Consider the following 21,060-nt stretch of genomic DNA (forward strand, 5'->3'; position numbering starts at 1 on the left):
TAGGCTTCCAGTTTTCTCGCTCTTAAAGTGAGAAGAAACAAGTCCCTAAAATGTTGTTTTGACTGAAAGAGTAACTTTTTTTCCCCCTGCAAATATGATAGTTAAAGTTAACACAAAATATGAGCTGTAAAGTGACACGACACGCAAGAAATAAAAAGAAAATTGAAAAGCTTAGCACTCTACATCCACAAAGCTCAGTCTTAAAGTTTGTGGTTTATAAAATATACTACTTTCCTCCATTTACCCTGGTAAATTCATTGAAAACAATGGCGGGCTATTATGGCGCCATCAAACTACCCTGGTTATTGGAAAGAATCCCACAGTTATAACAAGCCGTCACATGGTGAATACTTTCTAGCATTTTGTTTCGGTCGTTACCCAGTTTAAATCCCCTCTGAGTTCACATTACCTGTTAATTTATGTTTACACAGCAAGTGTTTAGTACTTTTTGTTTGCATTCACTAGATTCAAACCTGGTTATTAAATGTGACGCTTCATTGTCTACATTCAAATACATTAATAAAATGAGCTATCCTTTGTGGAAGTATTCGGAAACATCTGTGGAAGCAGAGTAAACTATCTTATCAGAGCCAGTTGTAGAGATGTAAACTGTAAAATGACTTTATACATGTTTTAGAATGTAACCACAGTGAAATGATGATTTATGGCTGTAAAACATTGGGTTAAAATGCTGGTTATAGCTCACTTTAAAAAAAAAAAAAAATCTTTGCTCCAAAAGCAAGAGTTTTACATAAATCTGTACTGGCAATATTACTTTGTTTCTTAGTTGCACCTTTTTCCAAGAGATTTGGAATGACTTTACAAGAAGTTGTAAAGTTTAATCCATTTGACAGAATCACTGGTTGAAGTTTTCTTCCTGAAGTTTACGTTATTTCCACAACGGGAGCCTGTGTGTCTTCCACACACTGAGGCCGAACAAGACGTTGGTCCACACTCCCGAAATAGGAGCGACCCCTTTTCAGCATCGACAGATGCAATTTACATTAACAGCCCGTTTTTTGGACCCCACACAAGAAGCAGCCTGGGTAAAACGGGACGTTCTGGAATGGGGGAAAAAACCCGTTCCGGGCCGCATGGTGGAAACGCACCTTGAGAGTTTGCCCAAGTGTGTCTCAGCATCTGCTTTGTTCATAAACACCGCTGTGATTATTTACGGAAAAAAGCAAAGGGGGAGGAAAAGTCGGAGCAGAGAGATGCGGGCTCGTCTCCCAAAAATAGTCCCTCCATTAGTTTCCCTGAAATCCTAAAGAGACAAAACAGAAACCCCCTCAGGAGTTTGTATTATCTGACCTAGTTTTTTATGTGAGCAGAAAGTGTGGTCCCTGAGAGTGTGTGTGTGTGTGTGAGAGAGAGAAAGAGAAAGAAAGACAAGAGAAGCAGGAGGGGTAAGAGAGAAAAAGAGTGTGACAACACTACTAAGTGGGATCAGGAGGGAATTCTGTCCTGTTCCTATGTTCCCATCGCTCCTCCTGGGAATATTTGTTTCATCTCTGTTACCAAGGCAACACATTTTAAACCTCGCAGTGAAAACAAAGTATTGTTGTGTTATTATTGGTAATGTCACCATGGTGAATTATTGATGGTGGCATGAATAATGGATGAATGGTGTAGACAGTGGATAGAAAATCGTCAGCTCTCGGCGGAGTTGACAGCAGGCCTATTATAGTTACCACAGGATGAGAATTGTGACGATTGACTCCAGCATGTTGCCTGTCCTGGTGAAGAGGAACTGTAGCTGCACTCCATGTTCACCTCTAAAATAACCAGCAGCACACAGGAGGCACTAAGGCAGAAACAAATAATCGTGATTAATCGGCTATTGAAATAATCAGCTAATTTAGTAGTCTATTAATCGTTAGCTGGAGTATATAGACTAAAAAAATGGCTATTTGATTAAAATAAAAACATTCTGAGCAGTAATTAAACCAAATGTGTACATTCGGCATTTAAGATAAAAAATAAAATAAAAAAATCTTTTCTGTAAGTAGGCTTTAGCCAAAACTCCTCAAATGGCCTCATAGTTTCAGCTTCACCCAGTTCAGATTTATTAAAGGAATGCTATGTTAATGCAAACAATAAATTGTTTATTTTCTTTAGGGATGCACTATATTGGATTTTTGGTCGGTATCCAATATGCCGATATACTAAAACTAATTTTTCTGATAACCGATACAAATATTTTTTCACTATACCTACTTAGTGAAACTATGTGACTTTCTCTACTGTGGAATTAAAATACTACATTATCTTTTGTCAGTCTAATCTGCTACAAAATGCAAATGCTGAAGTGATGCAACACTTTTAACTTGCATTATGTTTCTCTCTCTAAGACAATGACGACACTCAAACAGTGCAAATTTGACGCTGTGCTGCAGGCATCATTGTCACTGGTTTGTCATATAAAAACGACTTTTATATCGGTGAGTTATTTTGATGGAATGGCTGAAGTTCGATATTAAATTTTACAGCTAACGTCGGCCGATACGATGCCATGACGATAATATCGTGCATCCCTAATTTTCTTATCTATAAAAGGAGTTGTATTAAAAAGGTTTGTGGTTAGATACAAAATCTGTAGGGTGTACCTTTTTAAAAGAAAAAAATGATTAATCGTCAGAGCAATCGATAAATTGATAACTGAACCAATCGTTAGCTGCAGCCCTACAGAGCACACAAAGGAGCACATAGGCAGATGGCCTCGATCACAGAACAGAACTCACACATTCATCAGTGTAACAAGGCTGTGATTTAGGAAGGCTCCTCTGGCGTCTGTGTGGCCCCTGGCATCTCCCTGGTATGTGGAGGAGGAATCCGAGCCAGGCCAGCCGAGCGACGGGATTCATTACAGAGCTCTAACGGGCTCAATAGGAATCGGCACTAAAACTCTGCAAGTACCCAAGCGTCAGAGCCGCCTACCAAAACAGGCTGGTTTATAACATGTGATGGCCTGCGCTTGATTAAAAATCTTTGTGTTTGTGAAGTCTTTTTTTTTTTTTTCCATCTGCATGGCTCTGTGTGTGGTTGACCAGCCCATAGAGGGGGCTGTCAGCTCTCTGTGGTCCACACCAGTCAACGGAGATCACAGTCACATCAGATCAAGACTGCATTAAGCGGAGCGGGAGTCCGTCTCTGATCCATTATTCAGCAACCAGGAGACCGGCCCACGTTGACTGTCTGGTCTGCCGAGCTGTACTCGGTGTGAACTGCACTCATGGTCTGCATAATAACACAAACGCACACACATGCGTGTGCGCGCTAACACAGCGGCGTTTCTAGCATTTGGAAAGTAGCGCAAAGAAATGCAGCGTGAAAACAAAGTTTTTATAATTCATTAGAACTGACACACAGATTTCCCCTCTCCACCTCCTAAAGACTACATCTCACAGTGCTTCCTAATTTGACTGAATTATTTATCTGGTTTTTTAATTTCCTTTCAGTTAAGGCTGTGCTGCTAGTGTTTCTTTCTTTTTTTGGGGGGGAGTTAAAAAAAGGAGAAGATGGGGATGATTGGAAAATGCCCCAAAGATTGCTGGCCAGAGGCAATGGTAGTAAAAGAACACACACACACACGCGCGTGCACACACACACGTTTGTGTTTAGCTGTAGGGCAGACAGACAGGGAATGGGAGTTCCATACTCCCTGGAGGATTCCTCAGGCTGGCCTGTCTGCTGTCTGCCGGCAGCTTACACACCAGCCATCCATCTCCTGCTGCCTGGGCCCCTCACTCCCCTTCCAAAATGCACACACACACTCACACACTCGCAGATTGACCATGGTGTCTGTGTGCATTGTTATGTTATTTGGTCATAAATCTTTAGAAGTGGTGGGGGCTGGGGAAGAGGGGCTCCAGAGTGGACCGGAGGGGTTCAGAGCTTCACTGTCCATCAGAGGTACATGGCTGCTGTATGCTGGGTTGGGTGAATGCGTTTATTTATTTATTTTCTTCACCCATGCAGGTACTCCCATCCATCCATCCATCCATTTTCTGTTCACCCTTGTCCCTAATGGGGTCGGGAGGGTTGCTGGTGCCCATCTCCAGCTACGTTCCGGGCGAGAGGCGGGGTACACCCTGGACAGGTCGCCAGTCTGTCGCAGGGCAACACAGAGACATACAGGACAAACAACCATGCACACACACACTCACACCTAGGGAGAATTTAGAGAAACCAATTGACTTGACAGTCATGTTTTTGGACTGTGGGAGGAAGCCGGAGTACCCGGAGAGAACCCACGCATGCACAGGGAGAACATGCAAACTCCATGCAGAAAGACCCCGGCCGGGAATCGAACCCAGGACCTTCTTGCTGCAAGGCAACAGTGCTACCAACTGCGCCACTGTGCAGCCCAGGTACTCCCATAAAGTTGAAAATTACAAAAGCACAAGTTTGAAAGATAAATCGTAAAAAGAAAAAAAAACTATTTTTCCATCTTTATTTCGAGGTGCGTATTTGAAGGAAGTGTGCTGCATGTATTCGAAAATGAAGGAATTCTCCATCGAAGCATATATTTTTACTAAAATCAAAAAGTTCATCAGAGTTCATGCTGTTGAGTTGTTTATAGTCTGAAATTGGTGGGAGCTCTTAATTGTGCGTATAATAAGTTCAAATTTAGTATTTGTGATTAGAGCTGGGAAAGCAAAAACTGTCTGGCTGATTGATAGGTGCAAGTAAGAAACTGAGAAAACAGTATGAACCTTTCACTTATGTCTGTTATCATTTCAAAAAATAAAACCCGTTTTACATTGATTTACATTTCTTTATCACATCCTTTATATTTCATTAGCCAAAACATTTGTTTGATTTTTGTCAAAGTAGTTGAATGATTTGGTTTTTGAGTCGCAGACAAAACGTCAAATACGGCAATTTTTTCTTTCCTCCGCACCAGGGGTAGCCAACTTCTAAATGTTATAGATTTGTCCGACGCAACTGAGTTATTAGCAGAGTTATTGGTTTAATTTGTCATGAAGTTTTGCAGAGGTCTGGTTATAACCCCATCATTTGATTCACGTGTGTTGAACCAGGGGAATGTCCACAACATGCACAGGAATTGAGAACAGGAACCCTTCCTCTACACCCTCCTTACCTGTATATGCTTGTCCTGGGGGTCCGATCTCATTTAGGTCGAGGGTGGGGGGGAGTGAAATTGGATCTTGTGGCACAAGATCTCTCCGGTACAATGACTATTTCTGATCTGTCTTGTGAAGCAGTGAAGTATCTCAAAATCTCAAATTAGACAGATCAAACCGGAGCTGGATGATATGGGACAGTGACTCTGTAGCTTGAAAGTTCTGGGTTCGATTTCACGTTCCTCTTGCCATATGTCGATGTGCCACCGGGCAAGGCACTTCACCCAAAATTGCCTACCAGGCTGTTATAAACGGTTATTTTAGTAATTGAGTGATCTGTCAATTATTCTGACAACTAATTAAGTAATTGAGTATTATAGATTATCCTGTTCTGCAGTAGCTACTTAAGCTAGTAAAAGAAGTATGTGAAACAGAAAATGCTAATAAAAAAATCATTCAGTTCCTTTTTTAAATAATAAATTAAAATACTGATTATTTCTAATCAATATTTTCATGTCACTACTCTTTATCAGCAAGTAGATGTAATGTTAGTCAGAATGTATTTCCTTGACATGCATAGCATGTCAGATTCTGTACTATCACAGATAAAAGCTAGTGTTTTGCAAAGTGAGCAAAAAAAGTCACCTCTCGGCAACCATGAAGGAGCTCGTTTCATGTAGTGGATGTTTCCTCTTGATTTGTTTGAGGAAGGAGCATCCAGGACTTGCTATCATGAAAAACAATTCCGTTTTGCAGTATGCGCATGTAGCTGTGTCATCTTTTCTATTTAGTATAAAATAATCCCACATAATCACACCTTTGACACTTTTTCTCTCTTTACTGGCGATGGTGAGGGACATGGATATGTCCCTCAGCATCTCCCTCCATAGCTGCTAATAGCCCTTAGCATTCGTCAGCAGCTCATTGGCGGAAGTGAGAGTGTTGCGCTACACAAATAATCATCCGGCTTTAACACAGCACGCTAAATGGTAAGACATAATTTAATGAAGCCTTGAGGCAAATAATTTGCTTAGAGGAATTTTAAAAATCAAGGTCCTTGAATCATTCATGAATCGTCATAGCCCTAATCGGCTTATGACTGTGTGCACTTTTGTGGGTGCGTCTGGGTAAATGTGGCTCTAGTGTAAAGCACCACGAGTGATCGTTGAAAGAGAAAAGGGTTACATAAATTTAATCCATTGACCATTTAGGACTATGGAGGCTTTTCTCATACCCCTTAAGATTTAGCCTTAATTTTTAACCCAAAAAGTACTTTTTAAATGCTTTATTTGAATTAGCATTAGACAAGAAACGCACAACGAACCTGGACAGAAATATTTAACGTCCCTACCATACCCCCAAAAGTTTTCTTTTTGGGTCCAATCTCTTACGCAAACTAGTTGAAAAACCTGAACAGTTGTGTCTGGGAAAGAGTAGAAGCTTTAACATTTCTAGGAACCCTGTAATTTGCTAAAGAAAAGCATAACTTCCAACTCCGTCATGTGGGCACTTGCTAAATAGAATCCGAAGATTGGGTTTGCATGCTGTAACCAATTATTGCAGGGCTGATAGACTTTCCTGGAAAACATGACAACTTCCTAACTGTAGATATTGATCTAAAAATAATTTTATGCCTCTTATTGGACTTTTAAAATAAAAGATTTACTTAAGTGTGCCAATATTTTGAAGCTAAATTAAATGGGGAAACCTTTGTCATCCAAACGGGAGCATGTATTGGTAATCTCAAATGCACGCCGAAATGGGGAGGGTGGGGGGACATAATCACAATCTGATGCAAATTTTGTAACAGCCACTTATGCTAGTGGTTTTGGGCGTGGGGCAACCCTGGGCTGGACAGGCGGGGTTAGAGGGTGCAAGTCATTACCCACGACGGGGGAATATTTGAATTGGCCCAGACAAACGGCCTATCCGACCCCTAATGAGGCAACAATGAAGCGGGGTCACAGACTCCTGACCTGTCCTAAGCCCCAGACAAACGGCCTGTCTGGCCCTACTCGAGATTAGTCCAGCCCCAGACGCTGGTCACAGGTCAGCTCGGGATGCCTGCTACCCCACACTTCCCACTTGGCGTTTTGGCTGCAGGTTTTTGAAAAGGTGCAGATTGTCCTCTTCAAACAGCTGCTGTTGCCCTACTTAACGTCTTCATTAGCCGGTTTTGTGTTTGTGTTTGCATCCGTACGCTGTGCAAATCAAATGTTTCTGCACATAATGTCCTATTCTGCTTAGCTTTGTACCGCACGCTCCAGTTCAGTCTGTCAGGATGCAGGCTTGGCTAACAGCATGGTGATTTGCATGTTCCCCTGATACATACAAGACTGGCTATCTAATCTGAAACTGCTGATTCGTACTGGAAAGTCATGCCATACTGGACCTGAAGGATGAAATGCATTTGGTTTGTTGTAAGAGAAGGGGGGGGGGGAACCCTGGTGTGCCACTAAAACAATTTGCATTAACTGTAGGCCTGCTCTATGGCTCCTTTTGCCGCCGAATCACACGCACTAGCGGCGCCTCTGGGTGGCCCAGGTGGTGCTGCACCTGTTCTTATGAGAAACACAGTCCGGTGAAGCACCTCAGGGTATAAAACCGGGCCTTTTCCCCCCACTCTGTTCATCACTCGCACACTACAGTGGATTTATTGGCTGCAAGAAGAATGGCTGCCTCTTTGAATCTAGGATTTGATGTATTTTAGCGTTCTGTTGGATTTGGTTTGTGCTTCTTCAGTACATCCCAGCCTCCTTTTTAAATTTACAGACATCTTACTAACAGATGCACCAATTAGAGATTCTGTGGGAACAGGTTTCTTTTTGAAAATGAGATATTATTGTTTTCCATTCTCAAGAGAAATTCAAAAATTAACTTGTTTGAATTACAGTGCTGACTTTTTCATATATGGCTCAACGTTACAGAGCTGTCTCCCTCAGCCACTACGTAAATCCACGAATACAGTGAAATCCTGCAGAAGTATCAATAAATAAAACCCAACTAAAACCAGGCTAAAATCACTGTTTATCTATTTGCAGATATGAACATTTTGAAATATTTCACCAGATGTTTTTTCTCTACAAGATCCACTGAAAAATATTCTGTCTGAACATATTAAATTTAACAGAAAAATGTTTTATTGCAGCTATAGAGAACGTTAAGTGCTTGATCCTTATTTATAATGTGACCAGGGTGATTTCACACTGTGTGCGTGAAGAAACTATTGTCGTTACACAGTTCTGATTTTGAACACATTTTCACTCATTTTCACAAACGATTATGAAAAAAAGAGCCAACATTTCAAACTCTGTAGCAGCTAATATTAATGAGATTAGTATGGTTAGCATAAATACAATAGTTTGAGTGTATTCCTCAGTAAGTAGACCTAACTACCTGTGACATTTCCAAAAGTTTGTCAACCTGTCCTGTTACAGCATGTCCCATGACAGTCCCAGTTAGACTCTGAAAATAATCAAGTGGAACAGTTTTGTGGTAATGTCTATAGCTTCCTGTTATCTGTTGACATCCAACCCACTGTGGATACATGAAGAAAGCAGTTGACGTGTCTTTGGTTTCCTCTTTGCAGTGTCTTTCACCTTTTGATATTCTTCCCTTTTGAAGACACAGCGAACTTTAAATGCTTCCCTCACTAACCACTTCCACACAAGGTTCTCAGTGCGAGCTGGTAGCGTTGATGTGACTGGCAAAAGATCAGATTTATTTTTTGTACAGTTTTCGATCAGAGCTGATTTAGCGGAAAATCACCAGATTCCAGTTAGGAAATGTCTTTTTTTAATACTAAAATGTTAGCAGATTTTCATTGTTTACTAATCTCTCTGCATTTTATTTTCTAGGATTTACGGAAACAGGTTGCCCCTCTGCTGAAGAGCTTCCAAGGAGAGGTGAGTTTTGTTTTTAAAGTATGTTTAGAAATGTAAAGTAACCACCACTGTTCCATTTACAGTACTTAAAAACCACTGTTGACAAACCATGTTTGACATTCTTCAGTGCCCTTTTCTTCCTCCTCTTCTCTCGTCTTTCCTACATTGTCACTTCTTCTCTTCACCAACTGTTTTCTCTCTCTCTCCCTCGGCACTATCTCATTTCCCCCTTTTCCTCTCCTCCTTGGCTTTGCTCTCCTCTGCTCTTGATTTTCTGTCCTATTCATGAAGTTCTGTAGCCCGAGGGTGTGTTTAAATTGCATCCTGCAAAAAGAAAAAAGTCACCACAAAATCCCTAGCTCTAGCCAGTCACAACTCAGTGACTGCTATTTCCTCACACTTTGTTCCTCTGTATAATTCAGTGGTCTTTTGGTGAACTATAAACTAGCCTTTTCTCCCCTCATTGTGCCACATTTGGTTATATTCAGTTTAATGGCGAATTCACGAGGATCAATAAAAGTTGACTGAACTGTGCATGTGCTGCATTATGCTCTTATATTGCCGTCCTCCATCATTTTGGCCTGATTCCATCTTGATTCCATCTTGACTCCTCCTTTCTGGGCAGCCACGCAGTTCCAGTTCACTCCCTTATGTGAAAGTCCGAGGGTAGGAGTGGAGACGGCTGGTTAAGACTGGGGCTTTATTCAGGGTCGGAGTGGGTGGGTGCACGCTGACGCACACACACGAGGAGACACACACGTACATGCAGTCGAGCAAAAATCATCTGAATAGATAGTGACAAGGTCTGTTTTACTACTGGCCATGGAATATTACAGTTTAACACTGGGTTAGTTTCCATATTCTTGTGTTAAAACAACAAACACAGCCGGCGGTTGTGTAAAAATACAGTAATTTATCGCGGTTCCACCGCGTTCTGCTGATGATCCACAATCTATTTAGAGAATAGAAACAGCCAGCAGTATAATTGGGGCTTTGTCAGCTGTTTCCACCATCTTTATGTTGACACACCTCGATGGCGTGCACACCAGGACACGCCGAGACGCGCAGTGGGTGGCCGCGGAACTGAGAGACATTATCTTATGATTATTGAGATAATACTGTACACCAGCGCCAGTCTCGGAGCACCCCATCAATCAGGCGACTATTCTGTGCGTTTGCGTGCCACAACTCGAGTCGTTTTCGGAGTGTGTAATTTTAGACCCGTCTTTGTTTGCTTAGCCCTCAAACCCTTTGATCAGAAACAAGACAGCACCAAAAAACAGAAGGGGTGTGGGGGGTCGTCTTGGAGTCTCTCAGTAACCCATCCCAAAGCACTCGCCCTCCCTCCACCCCCCTCCAACAAACTTTAATCATTACTAAGTGACTGCGGAACTTTGACAGGGCAATAAAAAGTTTTAGCACAAGGAACTCTGAGGGTCCAACACTTTTAATCTTTGTCATTGAAAGGTGGATGCCCTCGGGTTATAATTATTACCAATAACAGTACAGTTTCCACAAGGCCCTAGTTTGGTAAACGGGTTCTCTGTGGGTGTGTGTGTGTGCGTGTTGTGTGTATTGCATGCTTAGTGTTCCTTGTTGGTCCATCGATCAGATAAGCTTTTCCATTATCCAACGCTTCAGTCTCTGCTTCCCATAGCCTCCCCTTATCAGACTCCACTGGGGCCACACTCGCACACACACAGACACACCCCCACACACACACACACACACAGGTCAGCCCGATGCCCTTCACACACTACGGGTTAGATAGGGGAGCAAGGCGGTGCTGAGTGATGGTGCCACAAGCTGCTGACGTATGTATGTATGTGTTTGTGTGTGGATTGGTCAGGGATACCTTCTGCCATTGTAAGCACTTCTCATTGGTAACCCACCGATACTGGCGAGGTATCATTTGTGTCACTTGGTTTGTTGTGCTTGGTTTGCGTCTGTCTGTCTGTGTGGGATGGGGGCAGGGGAGCGTGTAACAGCAGATGTCATCGGGATTGGTTGAGCGAGCCGCAGTTTGGAACAGCAGGGCTGTATTTGCAAATCCTGGGTGGTCTTCTAATGGCTCTGGTCCTGCAGTTAACCTGCTTTTAACTGTAGGGTGTGTCCTACATTAAACGTCTATTTCCTGCCTCCCATGTTGCGCTATATAAAGCTGCTGTACCACTGACCTTGGCCCAGTCATTGTACAGTCATGCAGCTGGTTTCCTTCACTGCCATCAGCCCGTCTTTTTTTTTTTGTTTTTTTTGGTGCCGTCTTTATTATTGACAGTGTTGATGGTTCTCGGAATCTCTGATCGCATGTTATTACAAACACATGCACACAAGTTCAACATTGTTGTGTAAGCGGTCTTAACATCAGTAATCTTCCATTAGTGGCTGAGTATCTTCAATCACACACGGTCACACAGCATTCGAGAAGGGTACAGGGCATGATGGGGCATGTTGTGGGAACGGGATTTATCATTGGCGTTTAGGCAGTTATGAGAGTCTCATGATGTCTACGCAAAAAAATGTAAACCACACATGATCTTTCACTGTACATTTACTACAAAGTAAATGTTTAGTGGTGCCTTTTCTTTTTCTTCTTTCTTTATTTTCATGCAAATAAAGTTTTAAAAAGTGTGGCTTTATAAAAAATACTGTTTTTGCATTGTAGATTTTTGGATCACTAATGATAAAGAGGGAGTAGGAATTGAAGGTGGATGACAGGAATTGGGAATGGTCGATAGAACGGCAATAACAGGTTTATGGTAGTCATTTTTTTATGTATTGGTCTGATAAGTAACTAGGCTGGTATTAATAGTTGAAATTTATTTCTATCTTGTTCCATTTGTGGTTTGGAAGGAGGGTTGGCACTTGGCATTTGTTTGGGCATGTGACAGTGATGCAGTGCAGGATAATGGAGTGTTTAACATCGGCAAATTAAAGTTAGCGGTGTGGCTTTTTAAAATGTATTTATTTGTTTCACAGTGTCAGGGAAATATAGATATTGCAAATAGCAATACATCATTGTTATCGATCTATTAACAGCAATAATACATTAATTGCTGTTAATGTAAAGTATATACTTCATACTTGATAAAGTATTGGGGTTTATCAAGTCTAGAGGACGGCATAATGTTTTATGCTACATTTATTCACACACCAATGGTGGTAAACTACATTGTAGCTGCAGCTGTTTTGAGACAATTTCACAAAAGCGAGGGTGCCATGCACTGATGCCACCAAACCCTCTGACCACCATCAGCCAGCGAGGCGCGTGAAGTTTCTTGCTCAATGATTCAACTAAGACAGGCAGAGTGGAGTTCGAATGGGCAACTCACCGATTACAGGACGAACTCACACCCCCATCGCCCCAATATCCTAAATATTGGGCATTGGCCATAGCAGCAATATTAATATTGGATATTGATATTGACCCAAATTTTTATATGAAGCAATCTGCTCATATACTCTCAACAAGTTGTAAAGGGCCAACACAGCAGGCAAAGTAAATTGCATAATCAGAGTGGAGGTCTTTGATTTGTGACCTTTGCTTAACTGGATTGTGTTCTTGGCTCAAAATGTTTACTTGTTCACATGACCTAATCAGTTCCTCTGATCGCATCATTATTTTTCTCTCTACCAGATGACTGCTGTTGACAGTCATAGCAGATAACTCTAACTCTATATACAGTTGGTTTGTGGAAAATAAGTTAATTTCAGTCTACCCTAGTGTATGGAGTTTCAAATATTTTGGAAACCTTAGCTGTGTTTGCAACTTATGTCTTGGTATTTTTAAGGGACACAAATATACATCTGAAGAATAAGCTGAAATGATTTTAAACAATGTCTGGCCAGAACGCTCAAAACAAAACAAAAATTCAGGCTCCTGCTAAAATAATGTGTACAAAATCTATTACTTTTATTGTATTTTAATGTTGACTAGATTAAAACTGTAGGATCTATGATGTCTGCATCATTAAGTCTTAAATTCATTCATATAAAACTAAGGTCTTAAACATCTTAAAATTCTTAAAGAAAATGTAAGTTGGCCTTAAATGTGTTAATCACAAGTCTTAAATTTTGTCATGAAAGGACTATTTAACCTCTTGTGGACGTTTTTATCTGGAGGGACTTTTCTGTCAGGTAAAAATTTCACTCACTGCATTCTTGGACTCAAGGTGGTTAAGGCTACCGGAAGCGAGCTGTTAAAACTTGCTAGCTAGCTAGCCAGTAAGCCATTAGCATATGGCTAGCTAGCATGTGCCATGTGAGAAGCCCAAAGCTGCTACCAAAAGCCGCAAAATAACCACAGAAATTTTACAGGTTTGGTCCCTTGCATTTCTTTTGTCTGTCGTAATATAGGACTTAGATTTTATTCACAATGGTCTTTACAAAGGTCTTTAAAAATCTTAAATTTGAGTTGGTTAAACCTGCATAAACCCCGAGATCAATACTCACTAAATTCATCAGTGCTCCTGTTCTGCTGGTTAATTAATTGGGCTGTTTGCTTGGAAAAAGCCTGCAAATCGCTGATTAAACAGACACGCAGCGCCTAGCTTACAGCGTATGGTCGTTAAACAGAGCTTTGTTGGTAGGAGTGACGGCTGGCGCTGCTTTTGTTCTACGCGATGATGACCGTGTAGGTTTTTCACCTACACGGTCATCCTTCCCTGTATGGAAGCCATTTGTCCACCAGCTGACTAGCAGTGTGCAGCAAACGGCGGGGGAGGGACATTGCTGAGTTACTCTGGGCTTATTAAACTCCTGTTGCTCCAGAACTCTCTCTGGTGGCTCATTAAAACCACTGTATACTGCTGGAACGATACAACGGAAAATTTTAGCCCATTTAAATTTATTTCCATGTACCTCGATACCGGTAACCGGCCCGTTTCTAAAAAAGTTGTTTTTGCTTCCGTGTGAGAGAGTAGAAAGTTCTGTGACAGAGAAACATGTGAGAGACTGACGCCGAAAATCATTGAGGGAGAAAAGGAGGGGGGGAAAATGAGTCGGAGAACATGGAAGTGACAAGAGATAGACTGAGAGAAAGCCAGAAATAAAAAGACTTGGGGGGAAAGAAGGAGGGGTGCTGGCACCAGCCTACTCGGGGCCAGATGTTTTGTGGCTAAAAAACTACAGATGAATCAAAGCCATGTGAGGAGATTTATTAGGTTCCCATAGGAGCCGAGGCAGTGTTACATGTAGCCTGTTCTGTTTACAGTGGCAAGAACCCCTCAAACCACCCATCAACTACACTACTGGTTTGGCTGGGAATGTGAAGACTTTATATTTGGACTTGCGCAGGCTTTTGTCTCCATTCCTTTTCAGTTCGTGAACGTGCTGGAGGAGCTGGAAGAGAAACACATGGGCTGTTTAGTCTGAGCGCGGCAGCCAGCGTAGTCAGCTGTAGCTCTGCCCAGTACAGTAGCAACATCTGAATGTCTTTATTTGGCATCTGTTTCCCTCAATTTAGACAAGATTTCAGATGCGTTCTCGACTACCGCGTCTGATTCTCATATGGACGCGTGGCACAGTCTGTAGTAGAGCCTCGTCGCTTCCTGCTGCCGCGCTGAAAACTGCTCCAGAAGTCCCACAGCATGATTTTTAGTAGTAATTTCTTATAGATCTGTCCTAATGTCGTCCATTTCGATATTATTGGTGATGGAATGCATGCCGTGCTCTCTTGTGTTAATGGCTACATCAGTAATGGATCCACACTGTATTGCTGCTAAGAGCTGACTGAATAATCTGCCCCTGCTGTGGCTGGAAAGACTGAGCCAGCTGTTTAATGATGTCAGCGTGCTGGAGGGGGGAGACGAACACACACCGTTTTATACACACACGCACGCCCACATACACACACACCGGCTAACAAACGGACTTAGGCACACTCACTCGAGGACAGAGCGACGCAGACGCGCGCTCGCGCACGGCAAACGAAAAGCATCCGTCAGCAGCTGAACAGCTGAACTGGCTTCACGGGGAAGGAAACGCCGTCGTCGAGACGGCCGCCATCGCAGGCAGCATACCGAAGCATAGTGAGAAAAGACAGATATGCAGGCTCCTCTTACTGTGAATTTAATGGGCCTTCTTCTTGGGTCAGTAGATCTGACTCTCAGATTTGTGGTGATAATTAACCGTTTCTTTTCATTTTTCATCTTCGCAGATCGACGCCTTGAGTAAAAGGAGTAAAGAAGCAGAGGCCGCCTTCTTGAACGTGTACAAGAAAATAATTGATGTCCCAGGTAAGGATAGTTTCTCGGTCTGTGTTTGTGTAAAATTTCTGTTGGGATACATCAAGTCAGAACTGGAGTTTGAAACCCACATCCACCCAGACGGCCACTTAAAGAGACGAAGGGAAAAACTATAGCTCCTCCTCTCCAGACATGACACGTTATCTTGAATTAAAATACAAACGTTCCACCATATTTAATATACCAAATTGCCTTTATTTGTAACAGAAAGTCATCATTGAAATATAGCTTTAGCCAAAAACGTGTCTATTGAATTAATTACCACACTTTAAGATTTAGTATTATTGAACAAATTTTATATAAAAAAAGTAGGATATATTTTTAAAACATTTTTTATTATTCAAAATTGGTTACCTGCCAAACTGGTAGATAACCAAGGCTAGTAAGGCTAGCTGCTTATCAGACATGATGACATCGTCTGCTACTTGAAGATTTAAAGCAATATCTCTATAACAAGAGTGACTTAGACTTAGACTGACTTTATTGTCATTTTGCATGCACAGGGTGTATACAGAACGAAATTTCGTTTCGTGATTGGTGACATTTTAATTCCACACCCAAAGCTCTGTTTTTCATGAATAGAAGTATTTCAAAACAGCTAAGCTAGCCTTTGTTGTGATTAAGGACTAAAATTTAAAAAGATTATTGGCAGATTTTAATAACATACTTAGATAAAGACAAAATTATTAGAGTTCATATCATGCTGTGAAAATATAATATAGAAAAGAATAATATAGAAATAGCCTTTACTGACCAGCAAAGGGGAAAATCAAGTTTAACATTAGCATCCAATATAAAAGTTCACACAAAAAAGTTATTAAAGAGTTAAAAACAATTTATAAAGCAACAAATTTAACAATAAAAACAATCACAGTAATATCCTGCAATAGAAAATACTGTGTAATTATTAGAAAGAATGTTGGACTCATGATCCAAGAGATGTGCAACTGAGTCGGATCACTTTGTCCAGAAATGTAGATAACGTGGTTGTATATTGAGCTTTGAAAAAAGACAGATTATTTACAATACAGTGTAAGCGCAGAAAAACAGATGTGGAATAACAGTGGAAATGTTATTTAAAAATGAGTAAGAACAGAGCAGATGATTATGCATATGCCAGCAGGGACGTAAACACTTAATGATTTTGTTGGGAGCAGTGATGGTTATAGAGTAACAGCTGTTGGCGGGAAAGATTTGCGCTATCACTAATTAAACTATCTCCATGCACTATGCTGCTTCACAAAAATGGCATAATTCACGGAGAATCAACCAGTCAACAGACTTCACTCTGGTTGTGGGAAAGGAAACGGGTGATTTTGCAGAACCAGTTGAGACCAAACAATGGGTGAGCACTGAAATCACTTTAGAGCAGTGTTTCTCAAACTTTTCCAGACTTAACACTTAACCCATTTAGCAACCACTCACGGACCACCTAACTTGAAATTGCCCTCGCAATAACTCAACAGATTAAAATATACAACCTGAAATGAAAATGTTAGTACCTTACTGCCCTTATTGAATTAACTACTTTTAGCTAAGGGTATATGTGCTGGTGGCCTGCTGTTGTGCAATTCACACTGAGAAACTGAAAAATACTCCTATAGACATACATTCCTCCTTTCAAAGATCATAGTATTTTATTGTGTAAGCTCTTTTAAGTTTTATCAAGGCAAAGAGTTCCTTGTTAAAATGATAACCCGGTCTTAACCCACTTATCGATTATTATTTTTAGTTATTCGGTAAGCTAACTGTACACATTTCACTTTGAGCTCACGTTACAACAAATAACTGTTTGTTTACATGTGGTACCTTGTGGACAATTAGGGGGCGCAGTTTGAAGAAGACAGTTTTAGTGGAAAAGTCTTCTTCACACACTAACAGCGTCCACACTGAAGAGGGTTGTCATCTTACTGCTCCTAGATATAGTGGGTTTACTGATTGGAAATAGATCAGATTTATTTTTACGTTTCTGAACAGCTGGGTATCAATCAGGTTGGAACATTTTCGAGATTTAACCGGGCCATGCCCAGTCCGCTCTGATGCCGTCTCATTTTTCAGCTTTGTGTGTGTGTGTGTGTGATTCCGTAATACATCCCTACAAGGCCTAATCCCACGGGTGTAGCTTTAAGATGGTCTTAACAGAAGGTGCATCCTGACATTGATGACAAGTACGGCCCCGGATTGGCTGTGGCGAAACGCACGCACAGAAGAAAAAAAATAAAACCAGTCACGTTTCATACACTGAGGCAGAGAAAAATGACAGAAGCGTCTGCACAGCACTGCTGGTTGGAGGTTTTCAGCTGCGCGGAAGTCCTGGAGGGCCCCAGTATGTAGGAACGAGAAAGGAGTCGAGTTCATCTATAACGTAAGGAGGTCATCATATTCCCACACGGATAGACCTACAGTAATATCTTTGGATTGTACTGCTCCCAATAAGTCAGCGCCGGTTCTGACGGGGCTATTCTTAACTTGCAGCGAGACAATGATGTAATGCCTGATGCGCACATGCACAGAGACACAGAGCAGCCTGACTAATGCAGCAGTCTTGAAAGAGGAAACAGTGTGTTTTCTTCTGCCTTCTGTCAGCTTGAAGGCCTGGACAGTCATCCCAGCGTGCTCTGGTTTAGATTAAAGGTGTCTGGTGAGAGCGCTCAGCACCAGCGGCCCACAAGTCAAGCTGTCTTTAACCGGCCGGGGAGGGACGGCGTCTCTGTGAAGGACAAAACTTTGATAAACGGGAGAGAGAAAGTTAATTTTCAAGGGCACAAAAGTAGATAGGAGTCTATATTCAGAGCATACTGTTATGTTACTTAGTATTTGTTTGTTTGGGACTCCAACTTATGTGAGCGAGTGTGCGTGCGCGTGTGTGTGTGTGTCGGAGCTCAACCCTGCGTGGTGTGTCACCTTGACGGCACAAAATCAGCATGAAATTCCCCAATCGTTCTCTGCTGATCTCTCATTAGCATAGTTAAGATATCTAACTGCGTCAGACACAAGACACACACACACACACACACACACACACACATACACGGCTCTTACCCCCAGCTGTAAGCTGTCAGTTCCTCTTATCTGTACAACACACACACTCACAGAAACACAAACACACACACACACGCATAAACTGCTCTTTTAGCTGGCATGCTGATGAGCGTTGCCTGCGTCTCTTGGCTGCCTGTCACCAGTCTGCCACCCATGAGCACCAATCAGATGTGATTGGCCTGACTGACAGAGCTCTCTTCATCACACTGACAGTTAACCCTGCTGTGTGTTTTCCAGGGTTGTTGGTAAAATGCCTCCAGAAAAGTTGCCTTTCTTCCTTCTGTCTCCGTTTCTCTAATCTCTTATTTACAGTTCTCTCTGCCTGTTTTTTTTTCTTTTTCTTTTTTTTTTTTACAGCTTCGCTTTTGTCCAACTGTCTGCTGCCATGTTTCGCCTTTCCTCTCGCTTTCAAGATGCATCGCAGCGAACACTTTAACTGATCACAGCCAGTAATCTCTCGTTAATGTGTCTAATCTGTGTTGCTGTCTGTCTGCCTCGCTTTGCGTCTGTTATCCAATTCTCCTGCTGTGTCAGCCATCGTCGTGTTAGATCCCCGCTAATACGAAGCCAATGTTTATGACAAAGCTCAACAGTTTCCTCTTACAGGCCATTGTTGACAAGACCTAACGGAGAAAGTTTGTTCGCACGGGTGGCGGTAGCTAACGGTGGCGCGTCGTTCAGTTTCGGATTTTTACAGCAAGCCTCGATTTTAACTTTTATAATTATTACATCATTAGCAACACATTGAGTAAAATATTCTGGCTGTTGAAGAACAACGATTAAACAATAGCAGTTGAATAAAGAAACTCGGCTGGAAAGCCACTTTTTTCACTTCTGATGCCAATACAGATATCTGAGGTTTAGCACAGTAAAACAGTGATGAATTAACTGAAATTATTTTTTTTTTTCAAGCACAGTCATAAATGCACTGAATTACAAATTTATTTTATAACTCTGCACCACTACAGCACACTTCACAAGTTTGGTCAAACATGTAAAAGCAACACAACTTTAATTTGTTCAGTCGGTGCAATTAGGAAAATAACAGCCAATGTAAAGTAACTTGTAAAAAAAAAAAAACTTAAACTGACAAAAATAATTCTAAATGTAACGTAGAATAAATAATACAGCATAACATCGCTCCGAGCACAAAACTTAGAATTAAACTGAATAGATCTGCCCTTATGTATCGGGTACATTGTCAATAATTACCTGATCTGGAATTTTCTTTCAATATTGATACGTTTTGATTTTACTTGGGTTTTTTTTCACGGGGAAAAAAATCTATTTTTTTCCAAGTTTGAATAGATGTGAAAAAGTCAATAGTTCTGCTAAAAAGTTCTGATAAAAAGTTTCATTTTCAGGTTTTAATTGTCATACCTTGTCTAAATGCGTCCTTACTTCTGTTCTCACTTTCTGTCCAGTTTTTTTCATCTTCTTGTTTTTTCTTCCTCCAAATTCCTCGTGTCCTTCCATACAAGGAAGGTAGGAATGTCCTCTTCACTTTTTCCTTCCTTCTTTGCTCCCTTTTTCCTTTTTTTTTTCTTTTCCTTAAATATATTATTTTTCCCTATTCTGTCTTTGCTTCCTTCCTTATAACCTTTCTTTCTTCCACCCTTATGTCATCCCATTTTTTGTCTTTCTTGTGTCCTACTTCAGTTGTTTCCATCCCACCTTTCTGTCTTTCATCCTATCCTTTCTTCCTTTATAGTCTTTTCTTCTTTTATCCTTCCTTTCTCCTTCCTTCCTTTCTTGTAGCGTTTAGATCAATAGGCCGACCCGACCTGACATTTGGGCAGTCAGGTTCCAGCACAGAAAAACCTGAAAGAGAATGGACAACATAAATATGTTTTAATCTACTTATTCTAGTCTAAATAGAAGGGCGGCCAGTTTAGCCCGGTCAGGAATCAAAGTGAAGTGCAGAAGCTAATCAGACTGTAGCGAGCGCAGTCGAGGCGCATGCAGCCCCGCCCTGCTCCTGTCAGTCACACTTCCCAGATCATTTGCTGTTGACTCACCCTGCAGTCACAACAAGCAACAAGATGGAGCTGGAACATGTTACACTTAGCTAAAAACGGAGGAAATTACGCTAATAAGCCAGCAGAGTGCAAAGTCGGAGGTCTGGAAGGATTTTAATCTGGTAGCAGTTTAAAGTAATAGATCAGGTTTACTTCGGGCTTGGCTCTCTAATTAGAGTTAATTAGTCAGGTTGGATCAGGCTTCAGCACAATGTCTATGGGCTCGGGTTGGGTTGGTCTCATTTCTTCAGGCTTGATCTAAACTCTTGTGTCCTACATCCATTCCTTCTTTGTGTCCTTCATCCTTCTTTATCCTTGGTGTCGCTGCTTGTTGATACCATATTGAAAGCCTTCCTGCTGTATAAATATTTGCCTTTTGCATAAAAATTACAGTGAATTGTTGGGAATTTTTCCAGTACGGTAACCCTGAGTGACAATAATCATGGTGTCAACGTATTTGGCACAAAGATTTAAAGCAAATTGGAGGCGATCTATTTGCTTTTATCTTCTTTAGGATTAGCTCGACAACTAGTTCATAGTTCGCCCGCTGTAGTTTTAAAACACCACTAGCTTAATTTGAGTGATGGGTGGTGCTCCTTTAGTTTCCATGACTGTCAGTGTTTTCTGCTGCTGCTGAGTCTCTGTGAAAAACACCATGAAGGAGAATCTGCGCTCAGTAGATCGACAAGATTACACGCATGGCTTTTAATGTAGTTTGTCAAGTAGCCCACATGGAAATACGGTGCAATAACAAAAATGCCAACACAAAACGATAAAAACAATA

At 41.4% G+C, this 21,060-nt stretch overlaps 1 protein-coding gene across 6 annotated transcripts in view; it reads left to right on the top strand.

Moving 5' to 3' along the window:
- Window positions 1–21,060, top strand: part of cux1b (cut-like homeobox 1b) — a 94,976-nt gene that overhangs the window by 24,912 nt on the left and 49,004 nt on the right. For all 6 annotated transcript variants that reach the window (XM_028044841.1, XM_028044842.1, XM_028044843.1 and 3 more), the window contains exons 3-4: window positions 8,945–8,992; window positions 15,129–15,207. In XM_028044841.1, coding sequence (XP_027900642.1) covers window positions 8,945–8,992; window positions 15,129–15,207 — 127 coding nt within the window. The remainder of the gene's footprint in view (window positions 1–8,944; window positions 8,993–15,128; window positions 15,208–21,060) is intronic.

This window comes from Xiphophorus couchianus, chromosome 18 (genome assembly GCF_001444195.1).
Source record: "Xiphophorus couchianus chromosome 18, X_couchianus-1.0, whole genome shotgun sequence".
Taxonomy (NCBI): Eukaryota; Metazoa; Chordata; class Actinopteri; order Cyprinodontiformes; family Poeciliidae; genus Xiphophorus; species Xiphophorus couchianus.